Here is a 21,636-nt window from a genome sequence, read left to right as displayed (position 1 = left end):
AAACTAAACAATAAAAATATAACAAAATATGAAAAGTTATATAAGTAAATATCAAATCATGATCTTTTTAATAATGAAAACTAAATCTTTCTTAAAAGAATATAAAAGTATAAGTAAAGCAAAAACATATTATTTTAATTATATTTTTATCTTTACTCTACCGATGTAATGAAATTTGACATTATTCTTTTCATTAATATTTCGTACGAGAGTTTGCTCCGACCAAAGAAAAGTTTGAGTGTCGTTACCTCTCTGGTTGAAAAGGATTTGATGATATTTTGACCGTTGGATTGAAGCGATATGCAAGATGTTTTGGGACAGCTATCACTGCAACAACATCAACGGGCCCACTGATTTGACGTGTGAAAGTGACCAGGTGGACCCACTTCATCACAAGTGTACTTATTGCAGTCAAATTACATTTATATCCCAAAAATAATATGTCGTTTTCTTATCAATATTACCGTCACCAAGACACTGTACAAAACAATTCAAGCCCAAAAATGAGACATACTCACTCTCCTTTTAAATAGACCCTCACTGTTCCCAAATAGAAAAAAAAAAGAAAACACTTATTGCTAATATGAATCCAACTGCTTTTGTTTTTAGTGGATGTTATTTTCTACAAGTGAAAAAAAAAGTTCTCATACTAACTATTTCATTTTCCACAATGATTAATATTATTTATTTTCTCTTTTATATATAAATATAACTTATTTACATATAAAATTTATATAAAAATGTTTTTGTCTTTTTGTTTTATATTATTTTTAAAACAATAGTACTTTTAACATTATCGTTTGAAAAGAAAATCTTATTTACGTGAATTCGCCCATATAAAAAATAAGAAGTTGTTATGTTTTCAAGAATTAGCACGGATGAAAATGGAGGAGATTGCAGGATGTATGTGATTTTCAATCTTCGTATGAATAAGAAGATTTGCAAGGATTTAAATCAATTTTCATATTTATTCTTGTTTTATAGTTTATAATTTTTATATTTTTCTTCTTTTTCTTCTAATAATAATAATAATAATATTATTATTTATTATTATCATTATTATTATTATTTTATATAATATTTTTATTACTAAGGGTATTTTGATAATCTTCAATTTCTACCAATTAAATCATTTTTTTTATTTGTCACATCGGTCAAATTATACACTAATTCTCATAAATTTTACCTCCAAATTCATTCTCAATTACCTCAAAATCCACTCAAACAAATAACAAAAAATTTATCTTCAAATTTCCTTAAATCCATTCAATCACTCTCTTCCAAATCATCTCCCACAAATCCTCACATGTGAACAAAGCATAAAAGATCTTAGTTGTCATTAATCATGTGTTTATCATTATTAAATTAGTTTATATCTCGTATTTCATATTTCATTGTTGATAGTAAAGTTGTTATATCTAAAAATTTTAACAAAAAATTTAATTAAAGAATATTTAAGAGTTAGATGCAATTTTTTTAAAAACCTAATTAATTGTGATATTATTTCTTTTGATTATATTGGTAAAGAAATATTATGAATATGTTAAATTTCATAAATTAGTTGTAATAAAAGTATTGTCTTCACGAAAAAAAATAGTGATATTATGGAATGAAATTCATTGAGTAACAAAAGTAAAATAAAATTGTTATTAATTAAAGTATATCAATTAATTTGAATAAATGTTATGTTTCATTCTTACCCTGAGATACACATGCAAATATAATAGAATTAAAGGTATTGCAAAGTTATGTTTATTTCTTAAAATACATCTTAATAAATTCAATAATTGTAAAGATGTGAGTCACATATAAATTATTTGAAAATTTAACTAATGAGTGTAATGATAAGACCATCATTCTTGAACATTTGTGAGTCGATAAGTGATATCAATAAAATAAAATACATACGTAAGAGTATAACGTATAAACATTTATTAGAACATGAAATCAATATTAATATTGTATCTATTATTTAATAAAATTCAATTAAAGAAATGTAACTTTACATCTTTCTAAACGAAAGTTTATATAGATTAGTTTTAAACCTAAAAGTTTAAACACTGAGTATAAAATTCAATCTCGATTCTTTATGTTAAAGTATATATGTTGTGTGTGTGTGTGTGTGTGTGTGTGTGTGTGTGTGTGTGTGTGTGTGTGTGTGTGTGTGTGTGTGTGTGTGTGTGTGTGTGTGTGTGTGTGTGTGTGTGTGTGTGTGTGTGTGTGTGTGTGTGTGTGTGTGTGTGTGTGTGTGTGTGTGTGTGTGTGTGTGTGTGTGTGTGTGTGTGTGTGTGTGTGTGTGTGTGTGTGTGTGTGTGTGTGTGTGTGTGTGTGTGTGTGTGTGTGTGTGTGTGTGTGTGTGTGTGTGTGTGTGTGTGTGTGTGTGTGTGTGTGTGTGTGTGTGTGTGTGTGTGTGTGTGTGTGTGTGTGTGTGTGTGTGTGTGTGTGTGTGTGTGTGTGTGTGTGTGTGTGTGTGTGTGTGTGTGTGTGTGTGTGTGTGTGTGTGTGTGTGTGTGTGTGTGTGTGTGTGTGTGTGTGTGTGTGTGTGTGTGTGTGTGTGTGTGTGTGTGTGTGTGTGTGTGTGTGTGTGTGTGTGTGTGTGTGTGTGTGTGTGTGTGTGTGTGTGTGTGTGTGTGTGTGTGTGTGTGTGTGTGTGTGTGTGTGTGTGTGTGTGTGTGTGTGTGTGTGTGTGTGTGTGTGTGTGTGTGTGTGTGTGTGTGTGTGTGTGTGTGTGTGTGTGTGTGTGTGTGTGTGTGTGTGTGTGTGTGTGTGTGTGTGTGTGTGTGTGTGTGTGTGTGTGTGTGTGTGTGTGTGTGTGTGTGTGTGTGTGTGTGTGTGTGTGTGTGTGTGTGTGTGTGTGTGTGTGTGTGTGTGTGTGTGTGTGTGTGTGTGTGTGTGTGTGTGTGTGTGTGTGTGTGTGTGTGTGTGTGTGTGTGTGTGTGTGTGTGTGTGTGTGTGTGTGTGTGTGTGTGTGTGTGTGTGTGTGTGTGTGTGTGTGTGTGTGTGTGTGTGTGTGTGTGTGTGTGTGTGTGTGTGTGTGTGTGTGTGTGTGTGTGTGTGTGTGTGTGTGTGTGTGTGTGTGTGTGTGTGTGTGTGTGTGTGTGTGTGTGTGTGTGTGTGTGTGTGTGTGAGTAATATTTTATGAATTATTAATTAGTTTTTATGGATAAATATTTTTTTATGGGTGGATACAATTTTTAATGTTATTACATTTATTTATTTTTACTTATTACTATATTTACTCATGTTCTAACATGTGCCATTTTCCATTAATTGCGAATTGTAATGGTTACATTTATCTATAGAAAATTGCGTGTCTATATGTTAATTAAATCATGTTTTTATAACTAAGAATGAATAATAGAAAACAAAATCGATCGATATTAATTGTATCATCACACGCTACACTAAAACAAACATGCCAAAAATATTCTATCATTAAGCTTAGACCATTGAAAGAATAGTGTAGCTCATATCTTCCATGTATTATTAGATCGTAATTATTCAATTAGATCATTTTTTTTTAACTTTTAATCACTATTAGTAAGATTTTGCATGGAGATAAATACTACATAGAACAGCTATGGTGGAGAAAAATTAACTTTGGAAGCATACACATAATGGACCCACAAGTAACCTACTTTTCATGATTTTTATTTCCAATTTTTAGGCATCGTTTACCATTTTTTTGCACAAACATTACTTACAAGTAAATTAAATGATACTGGTCCGTTTAATGACATAAATACTAAAATATTAAACCGAAGTAAAAAAAAAAAAAAGAACTCAACATAAAAAAAGTTCCAAATAAAAGCACTTTAATAAAAATTTGGATGATTTTTTTTATAGAAATTTCTACATATTAAGCAATTTATTAACTAATAAAAAGAAAGAAAATATAAAGAAATAATGAGATGGTGATATAATTTTATATTTCCTCGTTTCATCACGTGTTAAGGTTTCATTGTATTATGTTATAAAATATCGCTTGTGAAATGCACAGGAAGAGGCATTGGAACAATAATAACTTTGACTCTGATGTTCTCACTAAAGGAATGGTGTATTTTAGAAAAACTTAAACAAACTGTGGACTTGGAAAGAAACTACAATTGAAATTAGTATTTTGATTAAGAGGATTGGAGAAATATTATATGGAGTTAATTTTGAATCTAATTATCGTATAAGATTAATTTATTAAGATAAAATTTATATTTATTTATAAATTATAATGTTGAAACTCGTTAATTTTAAATATTAATGAATGGTGTATATATTAATGAATAGTATAATAGGAAATAATATATTAGATTTAATAAATAATAAATTTTATTATAATAGATTTTAGATAACGATTAAACGTGTTCATAATTCTTAATTTATACTTGAAATTTAAATTCGTTTGATATATTTTGATGTTTTGAAAGTGAATTAATATAATTTTATTAACTTAATTATATTAAAAGAAATTATTTGTCAAATGACGTTTTAAGTTAATGTTGAATTTGAAATGTGTCAACGTAAACAACTCAAACTTTAGTCTGAAATATAGATTGAGATATCAAAATAATTTAACATAAGTGAATTATATTTATTTATCTTTAGTTTTTTAATTTTGTCATCTTATAATGTTTTTTCTTATTTAGGATTTTGACATATTTGGATATTCCTATTTTTAATTAGGTGTATCTTTTCTTAATTTTAATGAATTATTTGTGCTTTGTTATCTTTTAATACGAAGAGTGATTTTAACACCATATTATTTTCTCGTTATACTTCTTTATGCGACTTAATTATTCATGTGCATAATCTTGAATGGAAGTTGTAATATAAACCTACATATTAGACATGAGAAGAAGGAACTTATAAATTTGAAGAAGTATTCATTTAACCCCATAAAAATCATTCCTGTCATTGTTTTTTTTTTTAAATTGTTATTGTTTCATTCTGGTGTAATATTTTTGTTCCTAATCAATTTTATCTTCTTTTTTTTCTATTAAATTATAATAAGCTGGTAATTATAAAATGACTTCCTGATGAATTAAATATTTATTCAATTTAAATACAATAATTACTTGTAATTAAATATTATTCAAAAAAATTAATTTATAACAAATATTTAAAAAACATCTCTTCGTAAAAAACAGGACAAATAAATTTTAGAATCCATCCCAATGTTTATAGGTAATGTACACACTTATATCTATTTCAATATCCTGCATGTTACCATACTTGTCCTATATTAAATTATTAAAACATTTTTAATTTATTATACAATTAAAAAGTTTATATAAACTTTTCTATTGTTTTTAGTTTTATAACATATTTTTGAAAGATATACATGTGATGTTTTTATTTTTTTAATTATTTAATCTTTGTGCGATCTGATATTTAATAAAGGTATATCTTTGATATTTAATATTAAATGATATAATATTTATTTTTATAAAAAAATTTAATTAAAATTTTTAACAATAAAAATATAGATACAAATACAAATATAGATATACTTGTTCCTTAATAATGATAATGTGACCAATCTTTTATAAATTATTTCTTATACTTTGTGTGATTAGAAACAACGTGTCTTAAAGAAATGGCTATAGTAGTTAGTCAAATTACACAGAAGAGTCTTTTTTTTAGTATAATTTAATAATATGCAACCTTAGTATTTAATGTGTAGCTGCAAAAATGGTAAAAGAATAGTAAGTGGTAGTTAGTTGAATGGTATGAATGATCATATCTCACCTAATTTATGTCTTTCATGCTTAGACACAATAGGAAAGTGCATTACTTAAAGTATACAAAAGTGATGCAAAAGTTTACTTTTACAATCCTAGAATGTACTTTCATAATGTTATCATCATTATTCTTAAGGGTAAACAAAATAAATTAAATAAACTAAATAATAAATGAAATGGAATTTAATTCAATAAAAGTAAACTCAACTGTATAGTCATTTTAAATAAAATTAACTTAATTTTTATTTAATTTAAATAAACTAAATTAAATATAACTATTATTAAGTGTTATCAAATTATTTCAAATATTTTAATGGTTTGAATTATTGTTTATGAATATTTTATCGATTTTATATAGGTAATAGATAACTTAAATTTTTAATTTGTATGAATTAAATTAAATATAACACTTAGTTATTTTTTTATATAATTCAACTTTTAATATAATTCAATTTAATACTAATTTAGTTCGATTCAATTATTTCATCATTATTATTTCATTTCATTCAACCAGACAATATTAGCTCTTATATATTTAAAAATTAAAATATTTAATAGTTTTTATTTTCAAAACATGTAACTTTTTAAAGTTTGAATAAGTGTTAAATTTTCAATAAATTTTAGATTTTTCAATTAAGTACCAAATAAAAAATTTCATGCTTTTAATTATTTATTATATTTTTTTTATTGTCTATATAATGCAGTGAGAGATGATAGCCATTTTACAACACATGTTTTAGAAATGATTGGTATCATTATTTTTAACTGTAAAAAGAATTTACAAGAAGGTTTTTTTAGTTTGCCATTAGTGTGAGCTAATTATATGAAATTTACTAAATTGGTTAAAACATATGGATGAAGAATGAGTATAAATTGTAAAGGACATGCAACTAAAGCTTTGATGAAAATAGAAAATAAAAATTACTGAAAAGGGTAGTTTGGTAATTGAAGTGTTATGGAATATGAATGAGGTGGAAGCAATAAAGAGGGTGACCCACATACAGAGAGGCAGATGAATAAAGGACCTTTTCTTCACAAAACAAACAAAAGAAAGGAAACAATTTTGTCACAAACATTACAAAACTAATAATAGCTGGGCCCCTCGACACGTGTCACTAGATGCGCGTGCTTCTTCTACTGGATGCTTTACATAATATTAAATATATTCTCTAAATCTTAATAATAATACTAAATAATTGATGTGTATAATTATTTTAATAAGTTGGTGACATGACGTATTAAATATCTTAACTTCCCAAACGTAGAGTAAATACAACCACTGACTATTGTTTATAAGATAATCACAAATCAGATCTCTTTTTTTATTGCAGATAGTCCACATTAATAAACTATTAAAAATTTCCTTTAAATATTTAATATAATAATAAACATAACTCAAAAAACACGGTGTTTAAATGTTACGAATAATTATGATGAAAAAATAGTCGCAACGCGTTCAATGATATTAAAGTCAAATCACTTTCTCGTAAGCCCTTTATTCCATTCCTTTTTCATTTCATGAAATAAGTTATTATGCTATTCACCAAAAATAAAAATTGTTTATGTAACAGCTATATCTTTTTATGCAGAAGCAAGTTATTATGTTGTACACAAATATTATTGCTATGAAAAAATATATTATAAGGATTTATATTTTAAAGTATATTTTGATGGTAGGCGTGAGTTATTATTTATTGAATAATTAATTTTAGAATTAATTTGCTAGGTAGCTTAGTGAGTTATGACTTGTCCAACAATTTTTTTGTGGAATTTAAATTTTTCGTTTTCGTTAAGTGAATGATAGCTTGTTTGGTGATTATATTGTCTAATAAGTGCACAGTCTACATAACTTTTTGACTGATAAATATTTATAATTATAATAATAATAATAATAATACTTTTATTAGTTTTGTTATCATAAAAAGAAAATAAACATACGTCCGCATACCAAACACGATAGTTTATTTTTGAAACAGTTACTTTTATCGTTAACCAATATCTATTTTATCGTTAAGTAATTTCGTTCATAACTAGTATATATATGTAACTGGTCTGGTCTTATGTTATTGAATATTAATAGTTGAATTTAATATAATATAACATTTTCTCATAATTAGTAGCTTTTGTATTTATTTTAGATTCCTTTTTTGCAACTAGTTCAACCTAAACCATTTAACATAATTATCTTGGAATCACAGCAATGGGTATGACAGCAAAATAAATTATCTGGGAATCCAACTTGATAGGAACTATATTTGCTTTTATAAGATTATATGCAATAAGATTTTGAGTTCATGGGCTTTTTGAACCAAGTGCTTCATTTATTCATAGCATTGACATTATAATTTATCATTTGCTTTTCTTTTTGGCATTAAAGTATGCGCAAATGCTGATTTTTAAAACCAAAACAAATCTAATCAGATCCATAACAATAGTGACATACTTACATATATCCCTTTCTTTTATATGATCCTACCTTATTATTTTATTAACTTTTAAGGATCACTCCAATATATTAAACAGACAAATCACAACCCATTTCAAGTGAATAAGTCACCAACTTTAATTTAATTAGTATTTTATTATGTATTGTAGATGATAGATGTTTAATATATAAAAATGTAGGAACCAAATTTTATCAAGACACATATGTATACATATATAACAATATCTAATTATAATTACAGTTTTTTAAAATAAATATTTATATGAAATTTTAAAGTAAGTGGGTTATAATTAATACAATTATTTTAAAAGATGATTTATAAAGTAAAAGCTCTTAAAGTAAGTTACATTGAGGTAATATGGATTTGAGGTCTAAGTTAATCAAATAAATTAATAGCTAATTTCATTAAGTAACTTCTATCATTTTGCATCATAATGGTATTAAATTTGTAATTACTAGTTTTGATACTTGTCTAATTTCTCCAACTTTTTTCATGGCACTTCAAAACGAAAACAAACAAATGATTTCACCACTACTAAATATCACTCATAAGTGATAATAAGAAATACACCAAAATAATAACTCAAGAAATCAAGTTAGTTAAACCAAAACTTAAAGTTAATATAATTTCTCCATCATTTTTACTTATAAACATATTTATTTTGATCCACTTAATTTATATTCTCTGTACATATAAAACCACATGATTCAACATCTTAATTCTACAATTTGGAGTGCAACGCTGATTTGCAATAGCTAAACCACCCAGTTTTGTCTTTAACTGGTGCATATATGAAATGAAATAGGCGTAGAAAAAATGATCCATAAATCCTTTTAACTTATAAATCAAAAAATTCTAAAATAATTTACCAAATTTTATATTAATAAGACTTACTTATAAGTTGGTAATTAGTTTAATGACATTTCTTATCATAAATATTAACATTTGAAAATATAAAATACTTTTTATGTAATTTTCTTTTGTAAAATGTTGAGAAAATAGTAAAAAATTGTGGAGAGGTGCACCGTGCACTGCACCATAGAATTCCAGAAACTTCTGATAACTTTCTATTATTATCCAAAAAAAAAAAAATAGTATTTGCTTAGGGTTTATATTTATCTTTCTTTTCACTGTTCTCTTACCTCCAAGCTGCGTGGCATAGTTTTGATAAGGTACACTCTCTAATCTCCTATTTAATCTTCTTTCTAGAAAACTACCGTGTCTGTATAAGATTTAAAAAACTGAATTGGAAGATCTGAACGAAAATCCTAACACAAAAATGCAATGCACGATTCTAACAGCATTGTTTGAGGTACATGTTGTGTTGTCGAAGGTTCCTTAGTTTAATTTGAGTCTCATTTTCTGAGCAGCTCCGATGGCAACCTCACAAGTCACTGCATCATTGAGGAATTTGTCTACATTTGAAAGGATTCAACCCTCAACGCTTCGATTTCCTTCTGTCGGGCACGTGAGAATTGGCACTCTCAGGCAAAACTCGTTTCCCTCTCTCGTTGTCAAAGCTGCCACCGTTGTCGCCCCCAAGGTCTTTATTCTCGTTGCCATGTTATTGATTGTTGACATAGATATAAGTTTTGTGCCCGATCCTCGGATTGTTTTCAGTGTTTCGGTTTTTGCATTGGGTTTTTCTGATCAATGCCACGTGTTTCTGATTTTATTTCACGATTCAGCACACCACTGTTAGCCCTCTGGGTGACAGAGTACTGGTAAAAATTAAGGATGCTGAGGAGAAGACTGCAGGTGGGATTTTACTGCCAGCAACTGCTCAAAGCAAACCTCAAGGGGGTGAAGTGGTTGCTGTTGGAGAAGGAAAGTCGGTTGGGAAGAACAAAGTGGATATTAGTGTAAAGGTGATGTTTACTTTCTATGTTAGGAAATCATTGACATTTAATTTTTGCACTTCTAAATTTTACTGCAGGAGATTGGAAGAAAGGAGTGTTTTCTTCTTAATTTTGAAATTTGAACTTATGTGATTCATTTCCTTTATACAGACTGGTGCACAAGTTATGTATTCAAAGTATGCAGGGACTGAGGTGGAGTTCAATGGTTCTAAGCATCTTATACTGAAGGACGATGACATCATTGGTATCCTTGAAACTGACGAGGTCAAGGATCTTAAACCCTTGAATGATAGAGTCTTGATAAAGGTGTGTTACCCTTTTGAGTTTTTGTTTATTCTGATATTGGATGTTAGGCCCAGAATGGCATCGGATGATCTGTCAATCACATATTTATGGTGCGTTTTCACTAAACAAATTAATGAAGTATTTATTAGTCTTTATGACGTTAGGATTTATACCATAAAGATTGTTTGAATAATTTACAAAGATTTTTATTTTGATGAGTTACATTAAATAGTTTTTGGGAAATAAGCTAAAAAGGCTTAAGAGAATCATAAGCTCAAATAAGTTCCCTAAACTAATATGTACTATATGTTTTTAACTTTTAACACTCTAGGTGTATTGTTCTGCCCATTTAGTAACTTATTTGTGCAATATTTTGCTTTAAGACTGCAAATATGATTTCTGCTTATTTTACGTGCCTTTAAAAATTAATTAATGAAGTTATCTGTGCTGATTTGTGTAAATATATACTGCAGGTTGCTGATGCTGAGGAAAAAACTGCTGGAGGTTTGTTGCTTACGGAGGCAACCAAGGATAAACCATCTATTGGAACGGTGAGCTTTCATGTTGTTCTTGACCTCGCGTTGAAAAGTTTGTATAGTTATAGAAAATATTAATTTTGAAAAAAATGTTGTTGTCAGATGAATACGTTGAGAACAATTTAATTGATTCTTGCCAGTGTTGTATTTCCTTGTCCTAAATAGTTGCCTTTGGTATGGAGTCAGTCTATACTCTGCCAGGGTAGTTTTTAGTATGAGTTATTATGAAAGTCAACAAATTTTCCATATATGGCGACAATACAAAACAAATCTTATTTTGTCAGTATATATTTACTCTTTTTATTTTTGTACTCTGTCTTTGATGTTACAACAGGTGATAGCAGTTGGTCCGGGACCTCTGGACGAGGAAGGTAACAGAAAACCATTGTCCATCATACCTGGGAATACTGTTCTGTACTCCAAATATGCGGGGAATGACTTCAAGGGCAAAGATGATTCTAACTACATTGCTTTGAGGGCTTCAGAAGTCATGGCTATCTTGTCATAGTAACAAATTTTGCAACCACAAATTTGTCTTAATGTTGAAGGAAATGGATATTTGTGCCATGACTACATGAAATGTAGGTGGTTGCAACCCAGTTCCTTTAGACTATTTGAATTAAAATTGCAAGGCTTGATATGTTATTTATTTTCAACGGACCACATACTAATGTTGTGTTCAGTTTGGAGAATTCACTTTGTGAGGAGAAGGAAAAGAAAGATTCAGGATGTTCATTTCATCTTATCTGTGTAGATTTGTGAGTGATGATTTCAAGGATGAGAATTAAAAACAAATTTTCCTCGTATGAAAGAATTTGAGGAATGAGAAATAAAATTATAAATCTTTAATAATAATAATAATAAAAAAAAAAACATCAATCAATTCATTTTTAAATTTTTTCAAATACATCCACTAACTCTTTCTCAAATCAATCTTTTAAAATGAAAACACCCTTAGGGAAAAAAAAGCCAAGAGGCAATTGATATAAATGGAGTGAGGCAGGGAAAGAACTCAGATATACTAAGATGGTGATGGTAGACCAAGCAGACATAGAAGATTAAGCTAAAGTAGATGCAGCATTATACCCCATATCCTAAAACGAAATTTCATTGTTATTCTATAGAAATCTATACGTAATATTTAAGAAAAAAATTAAAGAAAATATTTTTAAAAGGTTTAAATGAACAGAAGACAGGAAAAATCAAGAACACGGATGAACAAAGACAGCACATATTTTAGGGGATATTTCCTGTAAACGCAATCCTCCGTAGCCTCAAGAGTGTAAAGTAGTTATCACTAACAATAAATTACACTCTTGAATAGTTAAAAATGAGACTGAATTTTCTTCATCCATAATGGCCACCGTGGAATCAGCCAGCACGAAGAGCTAGAATTGGCACGCATTCACAATTCTGAGCCATCACTTAGACATCAAACTTCCGTATAAAACTTTAACCATAACAAGATTTACAAGAGATAAGTAAAAACTAATGTTTACACTATTTATAAACTAGCTGGCTATTCTGCTGTACCTGGCAAAAATCGAAAAGAAAAAAAAAAAATTCTAATCCAACATCCGCAAGAAAAGCCGACTCCAATAGTAAGGGAATGTGGTGGTGCTTCCTTTAAGGATCTAAACTTGTAATGAATGTCTAGTTTCCATTTGAGAAAGCACCAAACCAACCAAAGTTTCATGTTTTATTGGTTCTCCACCAATCCTTACCTATTAAAAGAGGCAGCTGAGTTATCTTCATATTGTCCCCTCCATGCATTGCCACTCTCTGTCCCACTGCAAGCTTGATTAGGGATTGGAACATTACCACCTAAATCCCCATCCAAGCTCATTTGCTGCACTTCTGAATGAGACAATATCTTTATGCTCTGCACACAGCTTACGAATTCACTGCAAGGAATTACAGGTTGGTGGTCAAGAAAAATAAACCAGAATTGTAGTAAGTAGGCTTACAAATCATTAAGGAGTTAGCTACTTACTCCCAAGGGTCATCACCAACAAGAAGGATGTCATTTTCATGATCCACATATACTAATTTCCAGTCAGTCCTTTGAGGATCTAGCTGCCCTTCAATCCCAAACATTTTAGCCAAATCATGCCGAAGTTCATCATATCCCCTGTAACGGGTAACATCAATGCATCTTCCAACAGAGCCACGCTTTTGAACCTGCAAAATTTGCACATCATCTGAATATCAATTCATCATCTAATTTAATAAAAATTTTAACGAAGGCACACACCCACAATTCAAGCTATAGATATACGAAATTGCTATTGTTACACGAAATTGCTATTGTTACAAAACGACAGACCTTAGTATATGTTCGCATTCGTGGAGGTTGGTTGCCCCGCAAGCCACTATTATTCAGAACACCAGTTTCGTTGATGACAACATCACTTGAGCAACCGGGCTTGAAAGGCATGTTTGGCACTCCAAACGACTGTGAGCTGATGTCAGCAGTTGACAGCTCAGTTTCAATGTCTCTAGGAGCACCACCATAGTTAGACAACAAATTTTGAAGATCTTTTGAAGAGTCATATCCCCTTAAAAGCATGGTATCAGGGGTTAGATCATCCAGATTAGTGTCAAATGGTAAACTGTTTCTTGGGTGTGATTGGGCATCCCCTTCCATGCAGAAGTTCGAAAGTGGCAAGTTCTGTTGGACATTTCCAGGATCAAGGCAGTAAGATGTTCCAGAAGAAGAAGCTTCCAGCTGATCGGTGATTGCCCCTTTATACTTCAACTGGTCAGGTCCTTTTAGATTGAGCAACTCATGTTTGTTCTGCATGTCAGGCTTACTGTGAAGATCCTGTAACAGATTACTAGTGGGCTCAACCATCAAACTCCCCCCTAATGGGGCCGGTAGTTGCTGATTTCTTTTCAGGAGGTTTGGAGGAGACACCTGGCAGTTATTAGTAGATGGAGAAGTTGAGCATGATGGGGCATCTCCATCTGTTAGTGTAGAGGGAGCTCTGGTGGTGGTAAGTGATTTCTGTGTATTCTGGGATTGGCTCATAGGATTCTGTTGTGATTGCATAAGAGATGAAGAAGAGAAGTTGTTGCTGTTGAGAAGCTTCTCTGTTGAACATACATTATTGGCAAGCTGTTGAGGCTGATGATGTGATATAGGTGGTGGGGGCAGTGGTAATTGCTGGTTTTGTTGGTGAGGATTTTGTTGCGGTAGAAGCTGAGACTGCAATAGTGGGGTGGACGTAGAAAGAAGTTGCTGTTGTTGGTGCTGCAATTTCTGTAGCAACTGTAGGTGGAGTTGTTGCTCTGAGGGATTTTGCTGTAACATTTGAGTAGCAGGCGGTTGTTGTTGTGATGCAATCTGTGGCAGGTTTTGTTGCAACAACTGCAGTGGAGATTGTTGCAATTGTGTCTGTTGTTGTTGTTGCCTCAGTAGGTTAGCTTGCTGGTCTAACTGTTGCTGAAATTGCGAGTCATGTGGTAAGGATGTCAATGGGAACGTATTCTTACTAGCTGATTGGATACCTTGCTGGGTTTGGATACCTCCTGAGAGTAATTGTTGCTGCTGAAGCTGACCATATGCCATTGGTGGTTGTACAAACTGACCTGTAATCTGGTTAGAAGAAACTACCCCATTATTCATAAGAGTAGCATGCTGACTTGGCTGTTGCGGTTTCTGGGGCTGCTGTCCTAGCTGTTGAGGCATTTGCTGCAGCAATGGCAGGTTTTGTGGCTCAGGCAGCTGCTGTTGCCTCTGTTGCTGGAGATGGTTCATTGGTATTTGCAACAATGACTGTAGTTGCTGCTGCTGCAGCTGTTGTTGTTGCTGTAGCTGCTGCTGTTGCTGCTGCAACTGTTGCTGCTGAGGCCATGACACTGGGGACTGTTGCAACTGGTTGATTTGATTTGGCAGATTGGGTTTGTTTAATTGAAGAGTTGGGGAAGAGAGAACAGGAGGTTGAAAGCTCAATAACTTGGATGGGTCTTCGGTGCCAAGGTTACCCTGAAGAGTATTAGATGGAAGCATGGATGGGAAACATCCTGATTGAGTCGCTGAGAGCTGATTATTCGGTTGCATGCTCATCCACTGAACTAAACTAAAACCAGGAAAGATTGAACTAGAGGCATCCTTCATGCCAAACTCCTCTCCAAGCCAGGGCATACCTCTCTTGAAAGCATTTTCCATATCCGATTCTTCATCTGTAAAATCAATTGCAAAGATGGGAATAAGAACAAAATGCAGGTTTTATGAGTGATACTATTGAAAAAGGATATTACAAACGAGACTGTACATTCAGAACAGAAATAAGCCTGACTCTATGAACAGTAGACTACCAAGATACTAAGCAACAATTCATTAACACAGTCATTGCCAGCTTTTTTTACAGAAAATTACTGCTAAAATGATACTTCTGTTAATGTGAAGATGAAAATAATTAAATTAAGGAAAGTTTCTCTGAATGTAATGAATGAACCAGAGAAACAAACAAGGAAGGAATTCTTTACAGGAAAGCTGAAACTAGTTGCTACCTGGCATTCCTGGTTGCCTGGGGAACTTGGGCCTAAAAAAAGGAGGTGGACAAATATAGAAAGGAGTAACTACTGGTTCAATTTCCCAAATTGAAACTCTACTGGGGCGCTCACCAGCTGTTGATTCATCCCATCCAACCTATAAATAATTCAAAGCATCACCATCTCATTAAGCCAATGAAGAGGTTTGCATAATGGATGTTATAAGGCACTTAACCAATTCCACAAAATAAATAACAATGTTATACAAACATTTTAACAATACCTGAATGTTTCGCCATTGTGAGTTCTTCCATCGTACAGGATCCAAGTCGCTGATCCCAGTTATTGTCCCCATATATCTGCGTACTCCAGATTCCTCAGTTTCAAACATCATTCTAAATCTCATTCCAAGAGAAACTTGAGTGTACATGGCTTTGTTGTACTTGGCCAGTGGAACAACAAATTCAGAGGGGCTAGCCCTGTCAAATTCAGAGGACCATTATTCAATGGATGCATTCCATGCCATGTTATGACATGACAACACACATGCCAAATAGTACCTTGGATTGTAAAATATAGTAAAAGGGCTGTTGTTTGCAGCAGCATGAGCAGCAGCAGCAAGGATGCCAATATGCATGCTGTCACTGGATATTACTGATGAAGAGAGTGCTGGTTGCTGTCTGTTAGCACGCCTTATACCTAAAAGAAGATGCTTCTTTTCATCTCTAAAAATAACCCAAAACAATTTCCTCAGCGACAAGGGTCAAAAATATTCCAGAAATTTCTGTGCAAAACAAAATATATACTTAACCTGATAAAAAGAACAGAATCTCCTGCAAGCAGTCTTTTTGTGCTGACAAATACACTCCAACCAGTAGTTAATAGATGCCTCTTTGGTTGTCCTGTAGCCCATGTGCAACCAAGTTTAGCAATTAGCATTCAAACTCTGTAAAAATCAATTACACACTTTCTATGTTCTCAATAAGGTAAAACCACATTAAGAAGGTTTTCTAGTTTAAACAAAATGATTTGCACCAGTAAAGCGATAATATAAGCCATAGCAGTTTATTTTACAAAGCACTAGATTTCAATGGTGACATATATCTAAGAAAGATGGCAATAAGTGTAAAACATGTCACATAGATAATACCTCTATAAATATGTCTAAATGGCCATGTACTATCATGCAAATCCTTGGCTACAAGCTCCTGAGCTGGAGGCTGCATTGAATAATCCTATCAAACAAACACAGTTATGATCAGCATGCAAACTTCTTCTGATTATTATAGCTCTAGCTCCAAAGGATAAACAGAAAACGGAAATGTCATGCACGTACCAAAGTCGGGAATATTTTCTCAGCTGCTCTACGTGGCACAGAAAATCCACCATGAGTGCTGGTGTCACTAGCTGTAAGTGTTTTGCAGAAGAACTCAGTAGGCTGCCGGTTTTGTTTGAGACCCATGTCTGATGCCAGTATTGCTTCTTTCTCATACTGTAAGAGCCAGCCAATTCAAACAATATTTATTGGGAACTAAATCCCACATGCAATAAACAAAGATTGAAGAGTTAAACATACTTTGTTTACAGGTTGAAGAGTCATCTGTGCATAGACCTCATCAGTTTCAGGATCAGCCTGGAAAAAATACACAACAAAACCATTTTAAATCAGACAAATTTACATTGTGTCGAATCAGCAAGTCACATGTGGGAAGTTCACGTACATGCAATGCAACATTGTGAAGCATGCAAATCAACTTGGAGGGAAGGTTAGGGTAACTGGGAATGAAGTCAGTCTCCTTTTGCATGGAAGCTGCAACCTGCAAGTTACAGTATCACAAAGAACGTAAAGCAGAATTCAAAATACAGAAATACGAAGCTCTTAGAATAGAATCATGATATATGAAGTATACTTGTTCGCTGTGTCCTTGGGGGAAGTACACCACAAGACTTCCAACAGGAGGCAAAGACACCAGAGGTCCAGCACAAGCATGCCATAACTCTGAATTGATCGGCTTCCTTTCCCCTGCTAACAAAACAAACAAACCTTTTAACAGACATTATTATAACTCTTTGTTTTCTTAAATGCCTTTTTTTTTTGTCTGAAACAGAGAAAAATACTGAAATCTGTTGAATCCATTTATGTACAATTTCTTCAAGCCTGATATTGAACAAGAAATGCAGATTTGAAAAGGATATATTATTATAGAATAAAGACATACAAAATTCTTTAATAATCAATATTTCTGAGGAGGCAGCAGCTTTAACATGTATTTACAATTGCCAAAAAGCAGTTTTAGTGCAAAAAGCAAAGGAACAGATCTTGCATATTCCTCTCGTGAGAATATACAGAGAAGGTAAATAAATAAAATCGAAACCCTTTTCTTTTCTTAAATATTTTATTACACAGGAATCGTATTCTCTCTGAAGATTGTCACGCAAACATATTCACCGTTTCTCTACTTGTAATGAAACTGCAGAAGCAACAAGTGACCCTTTTGCTCAATTTTTGCCGTATTATTTCTACACCCGATAACAAACCAAACTAAGTAAACAACTCTATAAAGCTAAAGGATACACCGCAAGATGAAAACGGTTCTCTTGATTTTTCAGGAGAAAAAATGGTCAGTTATTTATTGCATATGTAAGAAAGCCATTTGACAGTCACCCAACTTTTGAACTCAAATGCTCATACATATTTCATCGAAAATGCCATTTGTTTAATTTAACAGCACAAAAGTAGTATTCTCAAAGAAAAAAAAAATCATCCTAGGAGCCTCTGAAGAGGATTATGCTTTGATGAATCATGAAATAGGAAAACACAAGCAGAGAAAGAGAGAGAAAGATGAATGGTGAAGCGGTAAGGTTCGAAAAATCCACCTTCGCCAGAATTAGGCAAGAAACCATTGGATGGAACCTTCATTGCGACCTATAAAAAATGACCCAAAACAAATTCACAACATGGCCTTTTCTAGCACCAAGATTCGCCCCTGTTCCAAAGCTTTTCCATAACAAGGCAATCCTAACTTCAATTCATCCAGCACTGCCCCAGAAACGAACACAAGGATCAACAGAAAAAAGCTGACCCCTTTCCCTCAAATGCAACTAATTGCTAGCTCCAATTTCCACAAAGCTCAAGCACTCCAAATTCAACAGCTTAACATCCGAGGATTCCAGCCACACATGTCAGCGCCAAATCTCAAAGAAATCAAAACTCTAAAACCAGCACTCTCGGCCGAAACCGTAAGCATCAGCAGAGAATGGAAAAGAAGTGAAGGTGATGATTTCGAAGAAGCCAAAACCTGTGCAACCGAAAGAAGTGAACTCAACAACCCCACCAAACAACAAAAGAAGAAAAAAAGAAACAGCAGAAAAGGGCAGTTTGAAAGTAAAGAAAAGAAGGGGCAAAAGAAAAAAGAGTGATGAAGCCCCAGTTATGTCCGAGTATGACGTAAAGAATCACCTTGCACTTGCAGGCGGCATATTCATGAGGGTGGACAAAAGAACATAGAGAAGAAGTGACCAAAATGGAAAAGCACGAAATGGGTATGCACTGTTGTTTCTGGGGATTGAGGTGGCACAACAGGTGATGCAGCAGAGATCAAAGTAGAGAGAGAGAGAGAGAGAGAGAGAGAGAGAGAGAGAGAGAGAGAGAGAGAGAGAGAGAGAGAAAGAGAAAGCAGAGGGCAAGGAAAAGCAAGACAGCTTTATTTCTGTGTATGTGAACTGAACAAGCCGACATCAAATATAGACCAAAGCAGTCAATCACAGACAGACATGGTTAAACAACTAAGCTAAAGCTAAGTAAGGCTTTGCAATAAACGCAGACACACGTATTTACGCTCCTCAATTACGATACATAAAACAATCTTCTTCTTTTATGCCAAAAACTCCCATAACAGTAACACATTCTAATGCTATCGGATAAGGTGAAAACAACATCTTCCACCTCTAAACTTACCCTATAACTTAAACCAATTTAACCAATCACAGATACACATTTATCAAGTAGGCATTAACTACTAATACAACTTATTAGTATATAATTATTATAAAAATAACAAATTTATCGTAAGACGTTTTCTTCCGTTTGTTTTTTCCCATTTCTGTGAAATTACTCCTCGTGATTAGAAAACTTGGGCCCAATATTCAGTGCAGAGTTCAGATTCCAGCGTGTGGTGCCTTTTCCTTTTGGCTACCATGGTTGAAGTAAATTGTGAGGGTAAATTTTGAGTGAAAAATATTAGTATTTTTAATGGTTGGAGGTTGAACTGGTAAAGCGACTGATCTTAGAAAAAAAAGTTGGGGTCCATGTGAGGAGGAATTAACGTTTTTATCAACATTTTCTGTGAACAGCTACAAGAACTTGTAACACTGTTCAGGTTTTAATTTCCTTAATTATGGAATATTTTAATATTATTGCATCGCCCCTTTTTTAGATTCTTGGTGGATGCTTGGTCCTACGAGGCCAAAAAAGTCATTTACGAAATACCTCTACTCTACACTTTTGACTAACAGAAATAAATTGGGATTATCTTTCGATCAAATTTAAGAACAAAATTTACTACTTTTATTATTATGGTAATGTTTTCTTTTAAAATTACTTTCTTCGAGTATTCAAAACTCAATTGGAAAGGCTTTCGATCTTGCTTCATGCCATTCATGATTAGTATTTGATTCTTGGCAAATGAAAAAGTATCGAAAAAAGAAAATGGAAAGAAGATTATTATATGCAAGACTACGGCAGCCACTGATCCAAAAAGCTGGAGATTCACATGTCAAAGCTTGATTCCTGCTTCAAAAATCGTATTACCTTAATTAATCCTTTTTCATATACCTTAATTGTCCAAAACGTTAACATTTCATGAGTTTTGAGAAAAAATAGGATACCCTAAATGCTTTCATAGTTTATGTCTTCTTCTTTTATAGCATGAATCTCCCCAAACTTAAATGAAGAAAACAAATTCAAACTCTTTCTTTAAAAAAAAAAAATTATTATTATTATTAAGTAACACAGACGAAAATTTCTCTATTTGCAGTGGGATGTGCCTTTAGGCTGAATTCCAACTTCGAATGTAAGCCATTTTAAGTTGGGATGTGTCTAATCTTTAATGTTTGAAGTCAAATTTCATGTTAATTTCATCAAAAAAACAAAAGTTAGTGATGGTTGCTTCAACTTTAACACACGTTTACTGTTTCATGACGCAGATCGAAAAACACCTATTAACTCGTTTCTTCCACTGCGTTTGATTAAACAAGGATGTCATACGTACCTTTACGTTAGAAGTTTGAAATAAGAGTTAGATTGACTGTGAAAATAGTTAGTACATGAATATAGTATAAAAATATGAAGCTCGTTAAACTAAAATTCTCAATATATGATTTGATTTAGTTCATCAAAAACAGATTGAAACGAATCCTCCAAAAAATAATATTACTTTACTTGTACGATGAATGAATGTGGTTATTTGTTGAAGTAAGAAAGGATATGAAGCAAGTTTGATCTTAAAATAGAGATGCAATCAATCTCTCTAAAAAGATTATTCGAAATGGTATACATTGAATTGAAGTTATCTGAAAGAAAAAACAGAGGAAATAAAAGTGATGTTATTTGTTCTGTATATCTTATTTCAACTTTTCTACAATTTATACTCAATGGCCTTTGAACTGATTTTCTTTCCAAAGTTTTTCAAAGTTTCGACAATGTGAAACACATGTCACAATTTGTTTACACAAAGGTCTCCATCAATAATATTTTCTTCCATAATGTAATCATCATACTTCTCATTTTTCACTCCAATACCCAACTTCTATTTTTAGCACCCTTAACCCCTTTCACATTCCCCATTCGATTCGCCTTCTTTAAATTTAAATTAAAAATAAAATTAAAAACTTAAATCCTCAAATGTGATTTCAAACTGAACACATTACAAATACAATTTTCTTATTTAATATGATTTTTTTATGTTAAAAAGAAAACTAAAATCATATTTATAAATACAATTTTAATTCAATTTTAAAAGATAATAAAAACTAAAATTAACATAACTAAATTAAAATAAATATATATTCATTTTTATTTTTTAGAGACTAAAATATATTAAAGTTGAGGAGAGACCAATTTTGCATAGGAAAATTGCAAAATTTGGGTTGGTTTGTTATTATAGTCTTAAGCATGTCTATTACTTCATGCATAATGAATGGTGCACATTTCTTGCTATATTGTATTACAGTGATTCCATGAGTTAGGTTTGGCTTTTCCAATGTGCTTTTCTTTGCA

At 32.1% G+C, this 21,636-nt stretch overlaps 2 protein-coding genes across 3 annotated transcripts; one reads left to right on the top strand and one right to left on the bottom strand.

Annotated features, from left to right (window-relative positions):
* Positions 1 to 9,266: 9,266 nt before the first annotated feature.
* LOC108337269 (20 kDa chaperonin, chloroplastic) lies at positions 9,267 to 11,602 on the top strand. Its single transcript, XM_017573757.2, has 6 exons — positions 9,267 to 9,354; positions 9,553 to 9,725; positions 9,871 to 10,050; positions 10,192 to 10,347; positions 10,800 to 10,877; positions 11,197 to 11,602. The coding sequence occupies exons 2-6, from the start codon at positions 9,558 to 9,560 to the stop codon at positions 11,368 to 11,370; spliced, it is 756 nt and encodes a 251-aa protein (XP_017429246.1). The 5' UTR covers positions 9,267 to 9,354; positions 9,553 to 9,557; the 3' UTR covers positions 11,371 to 11,602.
* Positions 11,603 to 12,183: 581 nt separating this feature from the next.
* Positions 12,184 to 19,164, bottom strand: LOC108336737 (auxin response factor 19). 2 transcript variants are annotated; one of them, XM_052871806.1, is made up of 14 exons: positions 18,820 to 19,164; positions 18,237 to 18,658; positions 17,270 to 17,385; positions 17,081 to 17,176; positions 16,936 to 16,992; positions 16,696 to 16,851; positions 16,510 to 16,594; positions 16,171 to 16,261; positions 15,920 to 16,084; positions 15,643 to 15,838; positions 15,378 to 15,516; positions 13,189 to 15,047; positions 12,856 to 13,043; positions 12,184 to 12,766 (listed from the first exon to the last, which is right to left on the bottom strand). In XM_052871806.1, the coding sequence occupies exons 2-14, from the start codon at positions 18,277 to 18,279 to the stop codon at positions 12,583 to 12,585; spliced, it is 3,375 nt and encodes a 1,124-aa protein (XP_052727766.1). In that variant the 5' UTR covers positions 18,280 to 18,658; positions 18,820 to 19,164; the 3' UTR covers positions 12,184 to 12,582. The 2 variants fall into 2 exon arrangements, with proteins under 2 accessions (XP_052727766.1, XP_052727767.1); XM_052871807.1 differs by having other exon boundaries at positions 17,270 to 17,382; positions 18,820 to 19,162.
* Positions 19,165 to 21,636: the final 2,472 nt, after the last annotated feature.

This window comes from Vigna angularis, chromosome 1 (assembly GCF_016808095.1).
Source record: "Vigna angularis cultivar LongXiaoDou No.4 chromosome 1, ASM1680809v1, whole genome shotgun sequence".
Lineage (NCBI taxonomy): Eukaryota > Viridiplantae > Streptophyta > Magnoliopsida > Fabales > Fabaceae > Vigna > Vigna angularis.
The sequence above is the reverse complement of the archived record's forward strand: the minus strand, read 5'-3'. Positions and strand labels throughout refer to the sequence as shown.

What these genes read in the sequence shown, in the direction of transcription:
- LOC108337269 (XM_017573757.2), top strand. Translation starts at nt 9,558, where the DNA reads ATGGCAACCTCACAAGTCACTGCATCATTGAGGAATTTGTCTACATTT. An exon ending in CCACCGTTGTCGCCCCCAAG is followed by an intron (nt 9,726 to 9,870) that starts GTCTTTATTCTC and finishes TTCACGATTCAG; the next exon opens with CACACCACTGTTAGCCCTCT. An exon ending in ATGATAGAGTCTTGATAAAG is followed by an intron (nt 10,348 to 10,799) that starts GTGTGTTACCCT and finishes TATATACTGCAG; the next exon opens with GTTGCTGATGCTGAGGAAAA.
- LOC108336737 (XM_052871806.1), bottom strand. Translation starts at nt 18,279, where the DNA reads ATGAAGGTTCCATCCAATGGTTTCTTGCCTAATTCTGGCGAAG. An exon ending in AGAAAATATTCCCGACTTTG is followed by an intron (nt 16,595 to 16,695) that starts GTACGTGCATGA and finishes TTTGTTTGATAG; the next exon opens with GATTATTCAATGCAGCCTCC. An exon ending in CAGGCAACCAGGAATGCCAG is followed by an intron (nt 15,048 to 15,377) that starts GTAGCAACTAGT and finishes TTGATTTTACAG; the next exon opens with ATGAAGAATCGGATATGGAA.